Source organism: Pelmatolapia mariae, linkage group LG14, assembly GCF_036321145.2.
Source record: "Pelmatolapia mariae isolate MD_Pm_ZW linkage group LG14, Pm_UMD_F_2, whole genome shotgun sequence".
Lineage (NCBI taxonomy): Eukaryota > Metazoa > Chordata > Actinopteri > Cichliformes > Cichlidae > Pelmatolapia > Pelmatolapia mariae.
Genome location: NC_086239.1, coordinates 33,300,439 through 33,317,022, shown reverse-complemented (window position 1 = coordinate 33,317,022; position 16,584 = coordinate 33,300,439). Strand labels below are relative to the sequence as shown.

Below are 16,584 nucleotides of genomic sequence, written 5' to 3'. Positions count from 1 at the left end.
GCAGAACGCCTCGTCTGATGTTAGCATCACCGCTTTGAATAATCAAATAAGCTAGAAGATTCTGGAGGGGGACCTCTAAAATAAGCATTGTAATCTCATCATCTGAATTGATTAAAGTAAAGGCTCATGTGCACACTGAGCTAGATTCTGCACCCCCCCCCAACCTCAGTTGTTTTGGTAATAATCCCAGGGAGAGAGATAGCCAGCTCATGCACACAGCAGCATCATTCCCATGGGAATGTGGTTTGAATCTTGTATATTCAGAATAGCCAAGAGCATCATGAAAACCCTTGGCAACCACTGAGCTATCTGTCCTGGCCAGGTGTTTTAGATGAAGGGAATTAGCAGGACGCAACTTGAATGCTTGTTTCCTTCTTCATTGAAAACAGATTTCTGACAATTGCTCCAAACCAGATGGCAGAGACTTTTAGTACCTCGAAATAACGCAAAAAGCTATTTTAGATTTTCACAGCTCTGTTGCTTATTGTTCTCTCAGCTGCACCCTCTACTACTTCTGTTTTCTCCTTTGTGTATGGGCAGCAGCTGGCAACGCTGAAAATTGTCATGGGCCCTGGTTTGCAGACAGAACAAAATTACCTGGTTGGCCGGAGGAGGTGTTGCAGAGTAAATAACATCAGAGTTACAAGGCCCCTTAATGTGTCTTCAGCAGTTTGAATGTCTTAATGGATGCAAGAAGTCTTACACCATCTATTTGAGAATACATTACAAAGTTTACATTTGCAGGATACCTCACCATTAGATCTGAATCACAGGCCTTGCCAAATTGTGCTCGATTTGAGGTATATCTATTTGCAAAAGCAGCGATGGAAAAGAAGTCGTTCATACTATAATTACTGTTTAAATTAAAATGAATTTGCATAATTCTACAAACGGCTGACCCGACCTCTGGACCTCCTGCAAATTTTAAAATCTCAAAGGAATCTCCTTTAACTTCTTGACAATATTGTGACCATCCAACAGAAGCAAATGTTTCCCGAGAAGACTCTGCAGTACATACTCCTGCAATCAGCCGTGATTAAAACAATAGTGTTTTAATGGGAAATGGGCTCATTGCAGCCCACATTACAATCAAGCAACCACTTAATAGCTGCTTTAATAAAAATCATTGATTCTATCTGCTTTGGTAAATGAAGATAGACGTGCTTTTTTTTAGTGCAATTAAATTAATTTTCATACCGTGACCTTTATGAAAGGAGACTGCTGGCTCCCAGAATAAATGAGAATGAGACAGTGACATGTCTGCAGCATGTTCCTCCGTCTCCAAACACATTTACTCTCCTAAAAAAGAGTTTCGTCCTTTTCGAAGTGTTTTTTCTCTCGTGGAGTGACAAAGAGTGCACACCTAATCTTACCACCTGTCCATCCCCCTGCAATATTCTCCAGGAGAGGCTTGGTACTCACAGGTCATTATCTGTCTCAGTGCGGGTCTTCTGCTGCCGCCGATGGACCATGACAACAGTAACAGCCACGCCAATGATGAGTCCAATGGCAACAACACCTCCAAGGATCCCGATAACACCACCTGGGGGACCCTGCGCCATTGGCTTCTCTGCAGACAAGAGGAGAAATAACGGTGTCAGAGTATGTGCTCTTTGAGTAATTGACACTGCCTGGATGAACTTTAAAAAAGAAAAATCAACTACAGCCTCCAAAACAATACCAATGACAAACAGACTTCTCTGTTATCACAGAGGGAGTCCAACTTTATGCTGTTATTAATAGAAATTTTGGACAAAAGGTTAAAATAATTCAAAAGCAAAGCAGCAATGCACTCAAGAGAAACAAAAACAAAACAACAGGCTATTGTCCAAAGAAAACCTTTACAAACCGTTTGACACAACATATGTCAGGCTTGAGGTTTTTCTCTCATAAAACACATCCAAACAATATTTTCAGAGACTTATTTCAGGATGAGACCATTGTCCTGCCTGTCCTGGCACTCCATGAATGCCACACTGTTGTGGTCACTCAGCAGCTGCTGTTGCATTCCTAATGTGTGCTCCATCATCTGTTCAAAAGAAGCCTAAATTGGCTTGCATTTGACAGTGAACCCAAAGGCACTCTTAAGAGCACAACAATGCTATTATACTTTAAAGTCATTGCCAGCAGGGGCCAACAAAATGCAAAATATATTTCCAGCGTAGCAGAGAAAAAATGTGCGTGGTTTCAGAAGCAAAACAATTCATTTAATTCAGTTGAGAGCAAAAGATGAGAGAGATACGTCTACAAAAGTCGGTTCAACTGAGTTATGAAGACAACATGGAGGTCTAATCCAGTAAACATTGCAGATAGTTGAAGTGACTCTCTGGAGTTTGTTCAATACCTCTGTCTCCCTACTGCTGATAACGCCAAAGCTATTTAATTTAAAAATACACAGGGTTTGCAATGAAAAAAATAAAACAAAGCAATCCCTAAAACTTGATTCTCTGGTGAGTAGAATATATATATATATATATGATTTTATTTTTTTATTTTTTTAATGTCAGTCAAATGTAAACTTTGACCAGCACCAGAGGGAACATTTACAGAAAATATTGAAAAACATATATCCTTTGATGTTAACGTACAATTCTTTCAACTAAATATATTAAAGGAAATGAGACATTCTTGCACCTTCTTTGCATGAGAGCCTGTTGTTTTTTTATGCTTTGACATCTGATAAACAATGAGTCATTCTGTGTGAGGTCTGAATATATCAAAAGTGTAATACATCTGCTGTCACACACGCAGTCAAAAAGGTAAATTATTACAATGTGCAAGTCTTCCCAACTGATGTCAGGTAACACTAAAATAGAACAGCCATCTCTTTTCAGAATCCTACTGTATGTATGATATTTTGCTTCTGAAGAACACTGCACTGGCATCTGTTGTCTTTGAAAGAGCAGTTAAAGGCGTCCTTTTTAAGACAGGCCAGGGACCAATCAGTGGATGTGAGCCTGTTGTGATGGGACACTGCAAATTCTCACTATCTTCCACTTTGAAAAGGAAAGCCTATCTCCTGCCCTCATGATGTCTCTATTATTATCTGTCTGTCCTTTTTGGTAGTGACAGGACAAGGCCTGCCTCCCAGGAGCCCTCTTCTCAACTGCCCCCGCTTGCTTGATTCAATGCCCATAATGATGGGTACACAGAGGACTACTTCACATACAGCCACACAATAGCAAGCACGTTACCCTACCTTGTACCCAACACACACTGCCTCAAAGTCGGTGATTATATATCGTGTCCATCAGATTGTCATGCCACGGTTGCTATGGCTGATCTAATTTTCTGTCGTCGTCGGGTACGTAAGAGTCGCATCGTGTCAAATCTACACACTAAAAGAAAGCAAATAGGTTTTCTTGTACTCACACACACTTCTTTTTTGTGATGCATTTCAGTAAAAAGGCTGTGGAGTAGCTTTGAAGACCAAGCGTAAATGTGATCTTGCTGCAGCACGGGAATAGATAAGTCGGAATTCCTACTGTTGTCTCATTGCACTACATAGTGAAAGCCAGTGGGCTGAATTTCATGGCCCTAATGCAAATGCCAGACACAATAGTGTGTTGTATAACACTAATACACACAGGAGTGGACTGGATCAGAATGCAATTTCCCTGTTGTGGAGCCTTAGGCACTAGACACACAGGATTTACACTGTCACCTCCTAACACATAAAGTTGGGGGAGCCATCTGGTGCGCAGTCTGAGTGCTTTGTTTGTTTCTCATATAGCTGGAGAAAAAAATTAACACTTGCATTTTCTGTCCATGAGTTCTACTTTAAAGGATCACTACTGGTAACAATCATCAGATATGACACTCACTATGTGTTAATAGACCTCTCTGCATTGAATCATACATGTTATTAATCTCTGTCTCTCTTCCACAGCATGTCTTTATCCTGTTGTCCTTCTCTCTCCCCAACTGGTCGCAACAGATGGCCCCGCCCCTCCCTGGGCCTGCTTCTGCTGGAGGTTTCTTCCTGTTTAAAGGGAATTTTTCCTTCCCACTGTCGCCAAAATGCTTGCTCACAGGGGTCATATGATCATTGGGTTTTTCTCTGTCTGTATTATTGCAGGGTCTACCTTGCAATATAAAGCGCCTTGAGGTGACTGTTGTTGTGATTTGGCGCTATATAAATAAAACTGAATAAAATTGAATTGAAAATATAGTATTTACAATGTTTGCCTTCGGTGAAATAAATATTCTAAATATTATGGATCTTGCTTTGATGAAAAAAAAATGTTTAGAGAGTATACACCATTTTAGAATTGAGTTGGCATAACTTCATCACAAAAGTCGGAGCAACTCTTCCACAGTACGTACTTAAACATGTTTCTTTCAGTCAAAGACTTTTTGAAGGTGAATTAGTTGAGTTAAATAAATAAATAAATAAATCTCAGAAAGCAGGAACTCTAAGTTCTGATGTGTTTTGGAAACATTCCCACTCGGTACACAGCAGCCAATGATAAGGGTTAAACAAGCTTTGGATCACCAACCAGTAACAAGTATGGGGACTGAATTCAGCTCATTCTCAGTTATAACACCAGCCCTGGCATTATGTTCACCTTCTGTGTTGTCATCAAACAACGAAGGAAAAAAATTACACTGAAAAAGAAAACCTCCCAACTCAAAGCACAATAAGGATCAAAACAAATAAAGTGGTTATCCAATGCACCCTGTCTCTACACTATAGGACACTCTGCTTTGACACAAGTACAAATTTTACTTTCAGCATTAGAAAATGTTAGGAATAGACAAGGTTCTTTTCTTGGAATAAAAACAACCACTTCAGTTTGTTTTGAATATGTACTTGATATAAGAAGCGATGTCATGTACTTAAGTGTTATTGTACCTGCTTTAAAAAATGCTACTGCATCTCAGAAAAATTAATAGTTAAATTATTACTTTTAATTACAACATTTGAACAAACTTCTTAGATATCGCAATTAAGCACATATTGGAAGGCAAGACTTCAAAGTGAATGAGTACATGAATATTGACACTTCAGTGTATTGATTCAGAATCTTTTTTCAGCTCTAGTCAAAGAGAAAAAAAAAGCTGAAAACACTTGTCTCTAACATGAGTTTCTGCAGGTAATGCTACCAAAAAAACAAGCAAAAGCAGGCTAAAAAGATCAGTAGAGCATCTTCTGTTATTTATCTGTGATTGGATGAAGAACATATGGAGAACAAACAGAAACACAAGTCTTATAGGGTTTGTGTCTTCTACAAAGGTCTTAAAAGATTAATATTTACTGACTTATTTGACTCCAAGATAAAAGATATTGGCTATCATTGATAAGTCACCGTATCCAGAAACACAGAGACCCTTATAAATACCCATAAACTATAAGATCAAATAACCCTTTGACCTTTGATTTTTTTACAAGTGGAAAACCTGCATAAAATCTGATCATCTGAAATCAACTCTTTTTAGTAAAGTCCGTTGTTCAAATATGTTTTGTAGCTGCCACTGAAAGATTGCTATTGATTTTCAATAAGTGTGAAGCACTCATCCATGCAGCAGTTCTCTCTGTGCTGTCACTCCACCGCTGTAGCACATTTAAGCTGACAAACTTGACCTTGGCTTTTTCGAGGCTGCAGCTCCCTCTGAGGTGGTGGTAACCTTCATTCTTGTCACACCTACTCTCCAGTGCTCATTGAACTGCACCAGATGTATGTGCTATTTCTTTTCTGCACCGCTGTATTCAAACATAGATCTCAGTGACAGGACTACATTCAGTTCTCCAGCTGCAACAGAGTTTGTGGCATTACGCTTGCGTCAAAATTCCCTGATGACCTATTATGTAGGCATCGTTGGATAAGTGCAACTTCTACCCAGCAGGTTGTTCTGTTTGCTGTGGAGTTTAGATGTGAGACCAGCCAGAGGTGCCATGGTATTTGGGGAGGACGCAGTAAATAAGAGCTTTGCATTTGATGATTCATTTCACAGGCTGATCCTACAGATTCTAATACATGCTTCCAACAGGAGGCGGTTGCTACTTAGGGAAGACCTGGCATCATTTTATTAAAAAATTCAGCTAATGAGCTGAAGCTCTGGCCTGAAAAGTGATTGTTTTCTCATTATTGCTTGAAGCCCTTTTTGAGTAAATGTAAACTACATGCAGAGTGACAGAGCAATTCACCGTCTGGGGTGTCCAAATGAGTGAAAACAGTGTAATCTCAAGGACCAGCTGTACTCAATAGCCAAAACATGTGGGCTCTAGTGTTACCAGTCTCCCATAGAACTTGTTAGTCACACATACCAGAGCAGGAAGAGTTCAGGTAGGAGGTCAAAGGGTGAGCAGCCTCCAGCTGGAGCAGGTTTTGCCCACTCCAAATCCAATCTGTCACAGAACGGAGCAATGCAGGATTTAAAGGGAAGCATTTTCTTCTCCCTCTTTTTTTTTTAACCAGATCGCTACTGTGTGCCTCCAAAAGCCCAGTATGGTTTGTTAAACACTGGCACAGGTAAGACAATTCACAGTTTTTATACATATAAATTCATCACTGGCAAGTGGAAAAAAGCAGTAAAGCAGAATGAAGGTCAGAATCTAGAAGGTGTCACACAGACAATATTAAGAGGACATTTGTGTAGTGGTGTTTTGCAAAAAATGATCCAGGCATAAGTCTGATCACTCTCCAAAAATGGATGTGGCTCCTGGCATTCTCCCTCTCTCCCATCAGAAATTGTAATTGCTATCTCCTCCACAGGGGCCGTAATACTTTCCAGCAATACTGGGGAGTTTTCAAGTGGACAGATTGAGAGTCTGGCTAGTAACCCATGCCAACTCCACACCACCAATGCCAGTCTGAGACAGCAACCTGTTCCAAACACCGCACTGACTGGTTTTCTACCTTGCTTGCACAAGTTGCCAGTCAACTAACACAGCAAAGCAGGCAAGGTGTCTAGCTTTATCTCTCTATTCACGGGTTTTACCGTTACCTTATGGGGATCCAAATGCCCAGGCTGTTAGTAATTTATCTAGAAGAGATTTTTTTCCAAGTCTTTTCCGCAATGGGTAAATGCTACAGGCCCAATAAAGAGAAAGAAATGTGGTTTAATGGAGTTCATAAATCTGTATTTCAAGCTGCCAACTCCAAGCGGTACATGCTGTTTCGTTCCCCTACCCCTCCCCTGAGTTGGTAATCTCGTTAAAGTTCAATGTTTCCAGAGCGCTCTCCTCTGAGAGCAGGGGCTCCTGATGTCATCGTCTTTTCCACAGTAGTTTACCCTCTGGAGAGGTCTGCATCCCATTTCACCTAGATTCGCATTGATGGTCTGTTTCTTCGCCACCTTTCAGACCCGATGCATCAAAATGGAGACAGAAGCTTGGAGGTGAAGGGGGCAGGGGAATTGTAATGGTGTCTGATTGCTGTTCGACATCACTCCACAGAGGGCAGCACTTCATTAAATACAAATTGTTAACACATGTGATGTGTCTATTAAGATGAAACCAAGCCCATTACAAAGCTAACTACCTTGCACCTGCTGGGCTGCCATAACAACAACAACAAAAAGTTGCAAGTACACTATAATAATAACAAATTTTCTCTTTTTCTTTTTTCTTTTTTTAATACATTCCTGACACTTGCAGTAATAATGGATTCATATCACTGCATGGCTGAATAAATGTCTGCTGAGCCATCCTGTTTCCCTTTATAGCCTCTTTCACTCTTGTGTAAACATTTTGCCACTCAATGGTACGTTAAGGCAGTCTGGGGGAGTAATCACCAATCTTCAATAAGAAAAATAAAAAACACAGCCTGTTTCCATGGTTAAACAGATGACACTCAAAGCCAGCACAGTGAGCTGGAGATCTCCATGTAACCACAAATATTAGCTTGAGGTGTCTGATGCACCGCTGGGTCCAGTGAGGTAGATGAAGCAACAGTAAGCAGCACCAAAGCCCCTGTCAATGAATATGAGATTGCTGGATGCCAAGCTGATGCTGTCATGAGGTATTACCCCCTGTGACAGCCCAAATAACAACAGTTCTAATTAAAAAGTGATTGGAATGGGTGGACCACTGCCTCCTAATGGGGGAATAAGCCCGCAGCATCACTCCAGGAAGTGAATTGCGTTCATTTATTAACTTCAGGAAGCCAGTAGCTGCTGTCAAGGTATAATGGCTTAGTTTTAAAGCTACAGAGCTTTCTATGCATTCTGCTTACTGATCCATTCAACCGAGATCTTTAATTAGAAATAAGCATATACCAATGTTATAGACAGACTGTCCAATAGTTTTGTGTGAAAGATGTTGAATTTTTAGAAGTATACAGTAACTCCACTGCTGTTTCTTCTCCTATGCATTGTCATTAATCTGAAAACAGTTTGGCACCCTATAAAGAGCTGGCCTTGCAGGAAGGTTTGATGATAGGGCTCCCAGTGTGCTAAAGCAGGCACTCTCTCGTGCTTGAGCCCTTTCATGCCCCAGCTGAACTCCTCTATGTGTTGAATGTTAATTTAATGGATGCTTCCAGCTCTAAACTGGAGGAACAGCAGCGCTTCTACAGATCTGTACCCCCTTCTCTACCTTGTCCTCCCTCTTCTGCCTTCTTTTCGATGTAAGCAAAATTACCTCTCACTGTCTCTCTCTGGCAAGCTCCACGAGGTCACGGCTGTAATTTCCTTTGCCTGGTTAAAAGCTGACAGAGCAACAGACCCAGTCAGTCTGGTTATGTTCGAGAGGGGGTTTTCAATTTAGCAACACTTGGACTGGGGAATCTGCAGATCCCATCCCAAAGGCCAGCCCCTTTCACTGCCCCCGCTGCTAAGCAAGTGTTTCATCTCAAGCACTATACACACTCAAACATATTCAAATAACCACTGTGGGAGTCAGTATTAGATCTGAAATACAATATATTTATATTCCTGGACAGGACTGTTTGTGTTCTCTCTGGAAAATTACCATTGATTCCTTTATACGCACTGGCAGACCTCGGGATTTCAGTGGAAGAATACAAATTTGCTCTTCGATATTTATTTGTAAAGCACCCATCTCCCGCGTGACATTTTAATTTTTTTCCCCTGCTGAGTCTTTTGTCAATGTATCTGTCATCAGCTTTTCTTTTTACCTTTTAATAGATTGCAATTTGCATTTTTTGTTTCTGTGAATCATTAGAGCTTTCTCTTTTTTAAATGTATCACTTCATTAACACTATATAACACCTAGTATAAATGAAACGCCTATAAAACGCGCATAACACCAGAAATCTTTACATTTTCATGTCACCGATGACAGTTTGCTGTGCGAACCTCTAATTATCTCTGCAGGTCTGACATTTCAACTTAATGTGCCAACAAGTATTTGACTTACATATGCCATGTGTTTTCTATGTGTTATGCATGTTGTTTCCTAACAAGGTAATCTAAAAAGAAATGAGAAGAAGATCAGCTACAACTTAAGGTCAAGTAAACAGCGAAAGAATTTATAATCCTTGAGCTTTATAATCTTGGTTAAAACATTTAATTAATTCAATCATGATGTCAAATACATAACTGGATTCTTCTGATGCAAATTAAATAGGAACATATGGTGATTAGCAATACTTGTTCATAAGGCAGACATTAAGCTGATGTTCATCTTAATACTAAAAGATGAATTGTTATTGTCTACATAGACACACAAAGTCATTATGTTCATCACTCAGAATTATTATCCAATTCCTAATTAGAAATCACCTAAATGTTTTGATTGATTATGTCCAAGTATATCAAACAAAATCCTTCATCACGTTTCTGACAAGGCTCAGAGTTATTTCACATTTTGTTTTCTAGGTGTACTGGTGATGCTAAACTTGGATGAGTTACTGTCTCCTGTGTTTGAAAGTTCTTAAAATTAATGGTGCCAAATGTGATATTAGTTAATTAAGCTGATTCAAATATGGCTGTGTCTGTCAGCAACACTTTATTTTCCAATTTTAAACCTGATAATATGCACTGCATTGTGTAATGCAATAGCTTTTTTTAAGAGAGAGAGAGAGTTTCCTAAATTAGGATCGCTAAAACGATGATCTACAACTCGCAAATTACTCCAGAGGAAATCTGAACTGACAAATGAAAAGAAACCTGCCAGAAAAGACATGGCCTCGGGCAATGACTTCTTCCAGCTTTTCAGTAAAATAGGCAAAGCTCTTTGGGAAAAGATTCAAGAGATGACCATCTCAGAGATAACCATCTTGTCTGTTTGGAGCACACAAAAGTAAACATGTCTTTAAACAAGACCTGTCTGTTGATACTTTTCCAGCCTTGGATTTCCAACCGTGTTTTCAGAAGCGATGTCTACCCCAGGCCAAATCCTCAAAATAGCGATCCACAAAAAAAAAAAAAAAAAAAAAAAATCATAAAGGCTCTGGAAGCAGCATGGGAAATGAAATATAGCATATTTCTAAAATTATTCACAGGCTTCCTGCAATCTAACATATTAATGGTGTTGTAGTAGAGGGACCCTGACTTCACCCCAGTTATATTTTTAGAATTTTAAATTCTTTCTTATCTGTACTGAGGAACAATTCAGTGCAAATCTAGGGGGCTTTCAGTGAGCATAACAGCCTCTCAAACGCAGTAAAATAAGTGGACTTCATGCTTTATCTAGTTGCTTTGTAAAGTAACAACGACATTTGTTTTGCATACTTAACATACCAGGTAGAAGCTGGGTAGTAATTATTTGTCAATTGTGTTTATGGCACCAGTCATTCATGTAACAAAACAAAAAGATTACCTTTAGGTGAGCCAGAGACAAACTTTTTGGGGGTCTTAATAAGCACTTAAGACAAAGCAATTTCCTAAAAGTGTAGTAAATACACACTGCCTAGATTAAGTGCACAGATAACTTCAGTTGGTCAGGATAAAATGGCCTATTTACCAGTCACCTATTTATTGTAACAGCAGAATTAAGGAGTTAGAGTTTGGCATCTATGCTCCAAGTTCATCCACAAATACAGTTTGTGGTGTGGAAAAGTATTTGACCCCTTCCTAATTATTTACATTTTTCAGATCATCAAAGATATTTTAATATTAAACAAAAATAAGCTGAGTAAAATACAAAAATGTTATCTTTTATTGATTATTTCACTTCTTAAGGGGAAAGGGCTATCAAGACCTAGCACGCACTGTGTTAAAAACTAATTGCCTCCCTTGTTAAATAATGAATTAACCACATTTTTTGAAAGCTGAGCCACACCCAGGGCTGTTGAATCAAGAAATCACTTAAATAGAACCTGTCTGACAAAGTGGAGTAGGTTAAAAGATCTCAAAAAGCAATAAATCATGCCATGATCTAAAGAAACAGCTGAGAAACAAGTCATTGACATTGTCATCTATCAGTCTGGAAAAGGTTACGCAGCCATTTCTAAGGCTTTGGGACTCCAGTGAACCACGGTGGGAGCCATTATTCACAAATAGAGGAAACCTGGTATAGTTGTGAACTCCAGCAGGAGTTACCAGCCTCCCCAAATTACTCCAAGAGCACATCAATGACTCATCCAGAAGGTCATAAAAGAACCAAAAACCCAGAACAACATCTAAAGGAACTGCAGGCCTTATTTACCTCAGTTGAGGTCAGTGTTCACGAAGAAACAGACTGTGCAAACATGGCATCAATGGGAGAGACGCAAAAAAAAAAAAAAAAAAAAACCCCAACAAAGGCTCATCTCACATATTTAAAAAACGATTTTTGGGAGAATATTCTGTGGAGTGATAAGTCAAAATTGTAATTTTTTGGAAGGTTTGAGTCTCGTTACATCTGGCATAAAATGAACACAGCATTTCATAAAAGGAACATCATACCACAGTCAAACATGGTGGTAGTGTGCTATCTGGGGTTGCTTTGCTGCCTCAGGACTAGAAGACTTGCTCTAATTAATTGAATTATGAATTCTTTTCTCTACCAGAAAATCCTGAAGGGGAATATCTGGACATCAATTTGTTCCCTAAAGCTAAAACAAATTTGCAAAGAAGAAAAACTCATTGCCAGTTATCGAAAATACTTGATAGCAGTTTATGTGGTCAAGGGTAGCATGTATTGGGTTTTCCTCACACAGGGCCAGGTAGGCAGATTAAAATTTGTTTGACGAACTGAAACATTTAACTCTGCCGAATATGCAAACAAATTAAGAAATCAGGAATGGGAAAAATACTTTTTTTTATGGCACTGTATGTCATATATCAAAAGTAAGTATTTCTCTTGTCTACACCTGGCCAAAGTATCAGAACAGAAGTAATGCAATGCAGCAACGGCACTGATAGCCTCCTGGGAACCAGCCTGTTCTTTTATGTCCTCTGTTACGGACATTTGTTTTTGGTCTGCATCTTTTGACTTATTTGAGCTAACCACCTAAAGAGGCTCCAAAGAGGCAGGAAATCACAAAAAGTTAAATGGGAAGATCCTTTTTTTCCCGGTTCTCAGGAAGATATGATAAGAGTGAGCTATGTTAATGCTAACATTTTAAAAATTACCTGATGCACAATGCATTCACTTCCCAAATTTGTTTCTACGTATGCTTTGTTCAGTGTGTATATAAATTAATTTAGAAAAAATTTACAAACATTTGACATATTTTGTATTTATTTTGTTTTGCTTTGAAATAAAGAAAATTACAACATGAAATGAAATGAGATGAACACATTTCATTGAATCCACCATCTGACTGAGGCCTTTTCGTGTGGAGTTTGCATATTCTTCCCATTCTGTCTCTCTGTTAGCCCCGCGACAGACTGGCAGCCTGTCCAGCGTTTAGCCCGCCTCTTGCCAACAACTCGCCCTAAATTGGATAAGCGGAAGAGGATGAATGGATGAATGGATGGATGACAGAAATGATTTAGGATGTTGTTGCAGACTAAATGACACATTTTCTTGGTAAGAAAAGACACATAATTGAGCTTTGTTCAAGTTACAAAAAGGGCAAAAAAAAAAGTCAATATCTTCTTGGATGCCAAGTCAGTGTGAGATTGCTAGGTGACATGAGAGATGCTACTGATCAGAAACTGTGTATAGTATCAGACAAAAGTAGAGAAAATATAATTTTTTAGCTTGAAAAAAAGAAGCTTTAAAACGTCATAAACACCTGTATGAGGAGAATCAGTCAATATGCAACAAATATAATGTTTGTGAGCATGCCAGAACAATTACACTGGTAGAAACAGTCTCCATGCTGTTTCACTGGAAATCAGGTTCCACAGTCTGGCACTAATGTGCAGTTCATTGTGGTTTATGGAAAGCCAGGCTGCTATAAGGACTCCACAATTGACTGCTTCCACAGCTCTTGAGAATTCAAGCAAACACTTCACTGAAAGCATGATGTGGCACTAGGAGTGGAAACAGCAATCGATGGATGGATGAAATGCTTTCATCCTGGATTCCTTGCACTTGCAGAGGAAGAAGCTAAAGAGAACAACACTGTATGGGTGCATACTGAATTTTCCAAGTGGAAATAAACCCCTTAAAATTCACACAGGGGATTTCTTGGATCTCAGCAATCCCCACCTCCACTGCAAAAAAAATGTGTTTGTGTCACCAGTTGTCGTTCCAGGAAAAGTCAAATAAAACTGAAATGTGGACCCTGACATGAAGGCACACAAGTGTGTCAGACAGGTTGTAATACTCCAGCAAAGACTATATCTGTCATTTAAAACTGTGCTGATTAAGCAAAGAATGACCACTGATGCGAATATGACCCATCACCACAAACCACAATTTTATGGCTAATACAGTCAATGATGAGGAGAACTATTTGGGGAGATTTCTGCCATGAAGGTCAAGCCAAGAAAATCACTGAGTAATCTCACTGGGGGATTGAAATGTATGTGTACTCATACTGAAGCTGAGAAGCTGAGTATTTAAAAGGAAAACTGAGTATACAACAAACTTACAAAGTATTTCCACTTGAGTCTTATGCACCTTTATGCGCAGGATTGCTTCAATCCATGCACATTTTCCAAGACAGACAGACTGATTAATGGCAGTGGCTACATATATATATACCTGACAACCCCTCTGATCTGTGGCTCAGGGTTTAAAGTTTAAAGAAGGAGGTATGTCCTCTTCACCACAGACAAGAGAAAAAGCTCTCTCCTTATTCGCAGAAGCTAGCTCAACTCAGATCAGCTCCAGACCACGTAACAGGGGTGACTATTGTGATTCTGCACGCATACCATCAGCCCCTCATCCAAGCAGGGTGCAGCTTCACTCTGAGCACACACTGCTTAGACAGACACCAGAGTTTCAAAGGCATTTCATCGAGCGGCTGAAGCTGCTTACTTCCACCACTAAATACTGCCACGGAATCTCAAGACTCAGCTGTGGTCACTAAAATTATCTGTGGTTGGAAATCAGTGAGGGGAAAGAGCAAGGGGAGACGATGAAGTTGTGCAAGTCCTTGGAAACAAAACTGGGGTCTTTTTTTCAACGTTATGCCTGAAATTACCTCTGGGCGAGGAGAAGTTTGGGAGCATTATATGTTATAGATGTGCGGTTATTTTGATAAAAATGTATTTAAATTTAAAAAAATGATCTCAAACATGTGCAGAGTTAAAGTCAAAGAAAACCCCACAGGACAGGACAGTAAAAGCGTAAAAGGTTTAAACATTTACATATCTGCCTTCTTTGGACTCGCTTTGTTGCTTTTGGAAAGCGCACACGTGTGGTAAAGAAAAAGAAACAGAAGAAAAATAAAAGATGTCGATACGACCCAGTGAAAACATGCTTTATTATTCTCCAAGAGGCATGAAAACACACGAACGCTTACAAAAATACACACACACACAGTTCACAACAGAATCTAGAGACACACGTCTAACCTTAACCCGACCTATACAGAAGCTGTTCAGTCAAGGTTGTCAAGAGTTAATCAGGATTTAGTGGTGTAGTGATTCTGCATTGTTGCGTGTGTAGTTTAAAAAATCTGGGACTTTAATCAGCAAATTTTAATGATGTTCTATATATAAATATATAGCTATATTAATTAAAAATTAATGCTGTTGTTGTCCTAGTGTCACAACTGAAAGAACAGCCTGTCTAATCTGAAAAATGCATGGATTATTAATATATATGCAGTCAAACCTCTCTGAAGACAAAGGCTGAACTCAAAAGCCCAAAGCTGAGCTTGTACGTGCACCACAACTTGTAATGCCTCAACACTGCATTAATTACAGATTTGGGTCTTGCCAGCAACAATCACACTACAATGTGAGAGAAGTTAATAAACACAACAGCAGAGTGGGTCTTTGACTAGTAACCATCTGAGAATGAGGGGAACTGCTCTGGAGACAACTTGCTAAATGGTCCCATCCACAAAATGTTGCCATGTGGAAGTTTGCATTGCCATTTAGAACCAAATGTTTCTTTGTTCGGTTTCAGTGGAGCTGCAACAGTGTAATTTCAAGGAGGATTGGAGGCGAGGGCCCTGGTGGGCAGCTTTTTTTCCCCAAAAACCAGATGCACAGATGATCCATTCATTCCCAATGAATACTTGGTTTGAGGTTGGGAGGTTTCAGTTTGGTTTTTGTGATAGTAATGGCTCTATAAATAGTCTTGTTAGAGATGAAAGAAAGCTCTTTTATCCTTTTTAGTAGGATCTTTCGTCCAAGCCTTTTCATCGAGTTTAACAGGACTAAATTTCATATCGACCTGATAAAAGCAGTGATAAGATGCAACAATGTAGCCTGAAGTGTTGCACCAGTCAAAACTAATTTGAAATCAGTTAAAGTCATGCTGTGACAAACAAACAGTGTTAGCCACAGTCAAATGGCTGCTTTTACTTTGACATCTATTATGAGTTACTGAGTGTCTGCTATCGGCAGTAATTTATTTGGATTGTTAAAAAGTTGGATCTGTTATGCTACACAGTCATGTCTTAGTTATTATCTGAAAACATCCATGTTAAAGACCGTTGAAAGTTTAGCACTTCTGCATCATGGTTCATTGCGGTTGCATTCAAAGATTACAAAGTCTCATGTCACAAATCTGCACAAAAACTTGAAAACTGTGGTGTTTTTGAAGCACTTCTAATGTATTTCTGCACACTAAGACACACCTCTTCATTATCTTCTCCATTCTCTCTTTGTTCATAAATGCAGTAAAATCATTTTTGGATGAATCTGCACTGTTTGTTTGTTTGTTTTTTCCCAATACTGAAAGCAGCATTGGGAAAACATGCTTTTGTTCTTTGAGTGAACTGACCCTTTAAAAATCTCCACTCTGGTACAAAGGATGACTGGCTTTCACACAGCACCTCACTGTTTAATCCAAATAATGGCGGGACAGATGAAGAAGCTACAGTATGTTCGAGTTAAGCTCAGTGCTCACCGTCTACTGATCTCTTTCAAACAACTTGACCGCTCTTCTTGGATTATCTGCTGGATACGGGGCAACGTGATCATGACTGTGTGAACCCGTGTGTGCAATGCGCATGCAAGTGTGTGTGTTTTAATTAAAGTTTGAGGAGGACTGGGAAAAGTTTAATTTGGCATTGGCAGGGTGAAAAATTGTCTCGTTTTCTTGTCTTCATTTCTGTGTCATTTCTTATCTTCCTTTAAGCTCGGCTACTGCACAGGTTATCTCCAAATTACCAACAGAACTCA

General features: G+C 39.4%; 1 protein-coding gene across 10 annotated transcripts in view; it reads right to left on the bottom strand.

Annotated features, from left to right (window-relative positions):
• Positions 1-16,584, bottom strand: part of nectin1b (nectin cell adhesion molecule 1b) — a 152,063-nt gene that overhangs the window by 37,085 nt on the left and 98,394 nt on the right. For all 10 annotated transcript variants that reach the window (XR_010573926.1, XM_063492397.1, XM_063492391.1 and 7 more), the window contains exon 6: positions 1,423-1,570. Coding sequence is in view for 9 of the 10 variants with exons in the window: in XM_063492397.1 (XP_063348467.1) it covers positions 1,423-1,570 (148 nt within the window). In the remaining variant the exon portion in view is untranslated. The remainder of the gene's footprint in view (positions 1-1,422; positions 1,571-16,584) is intronic.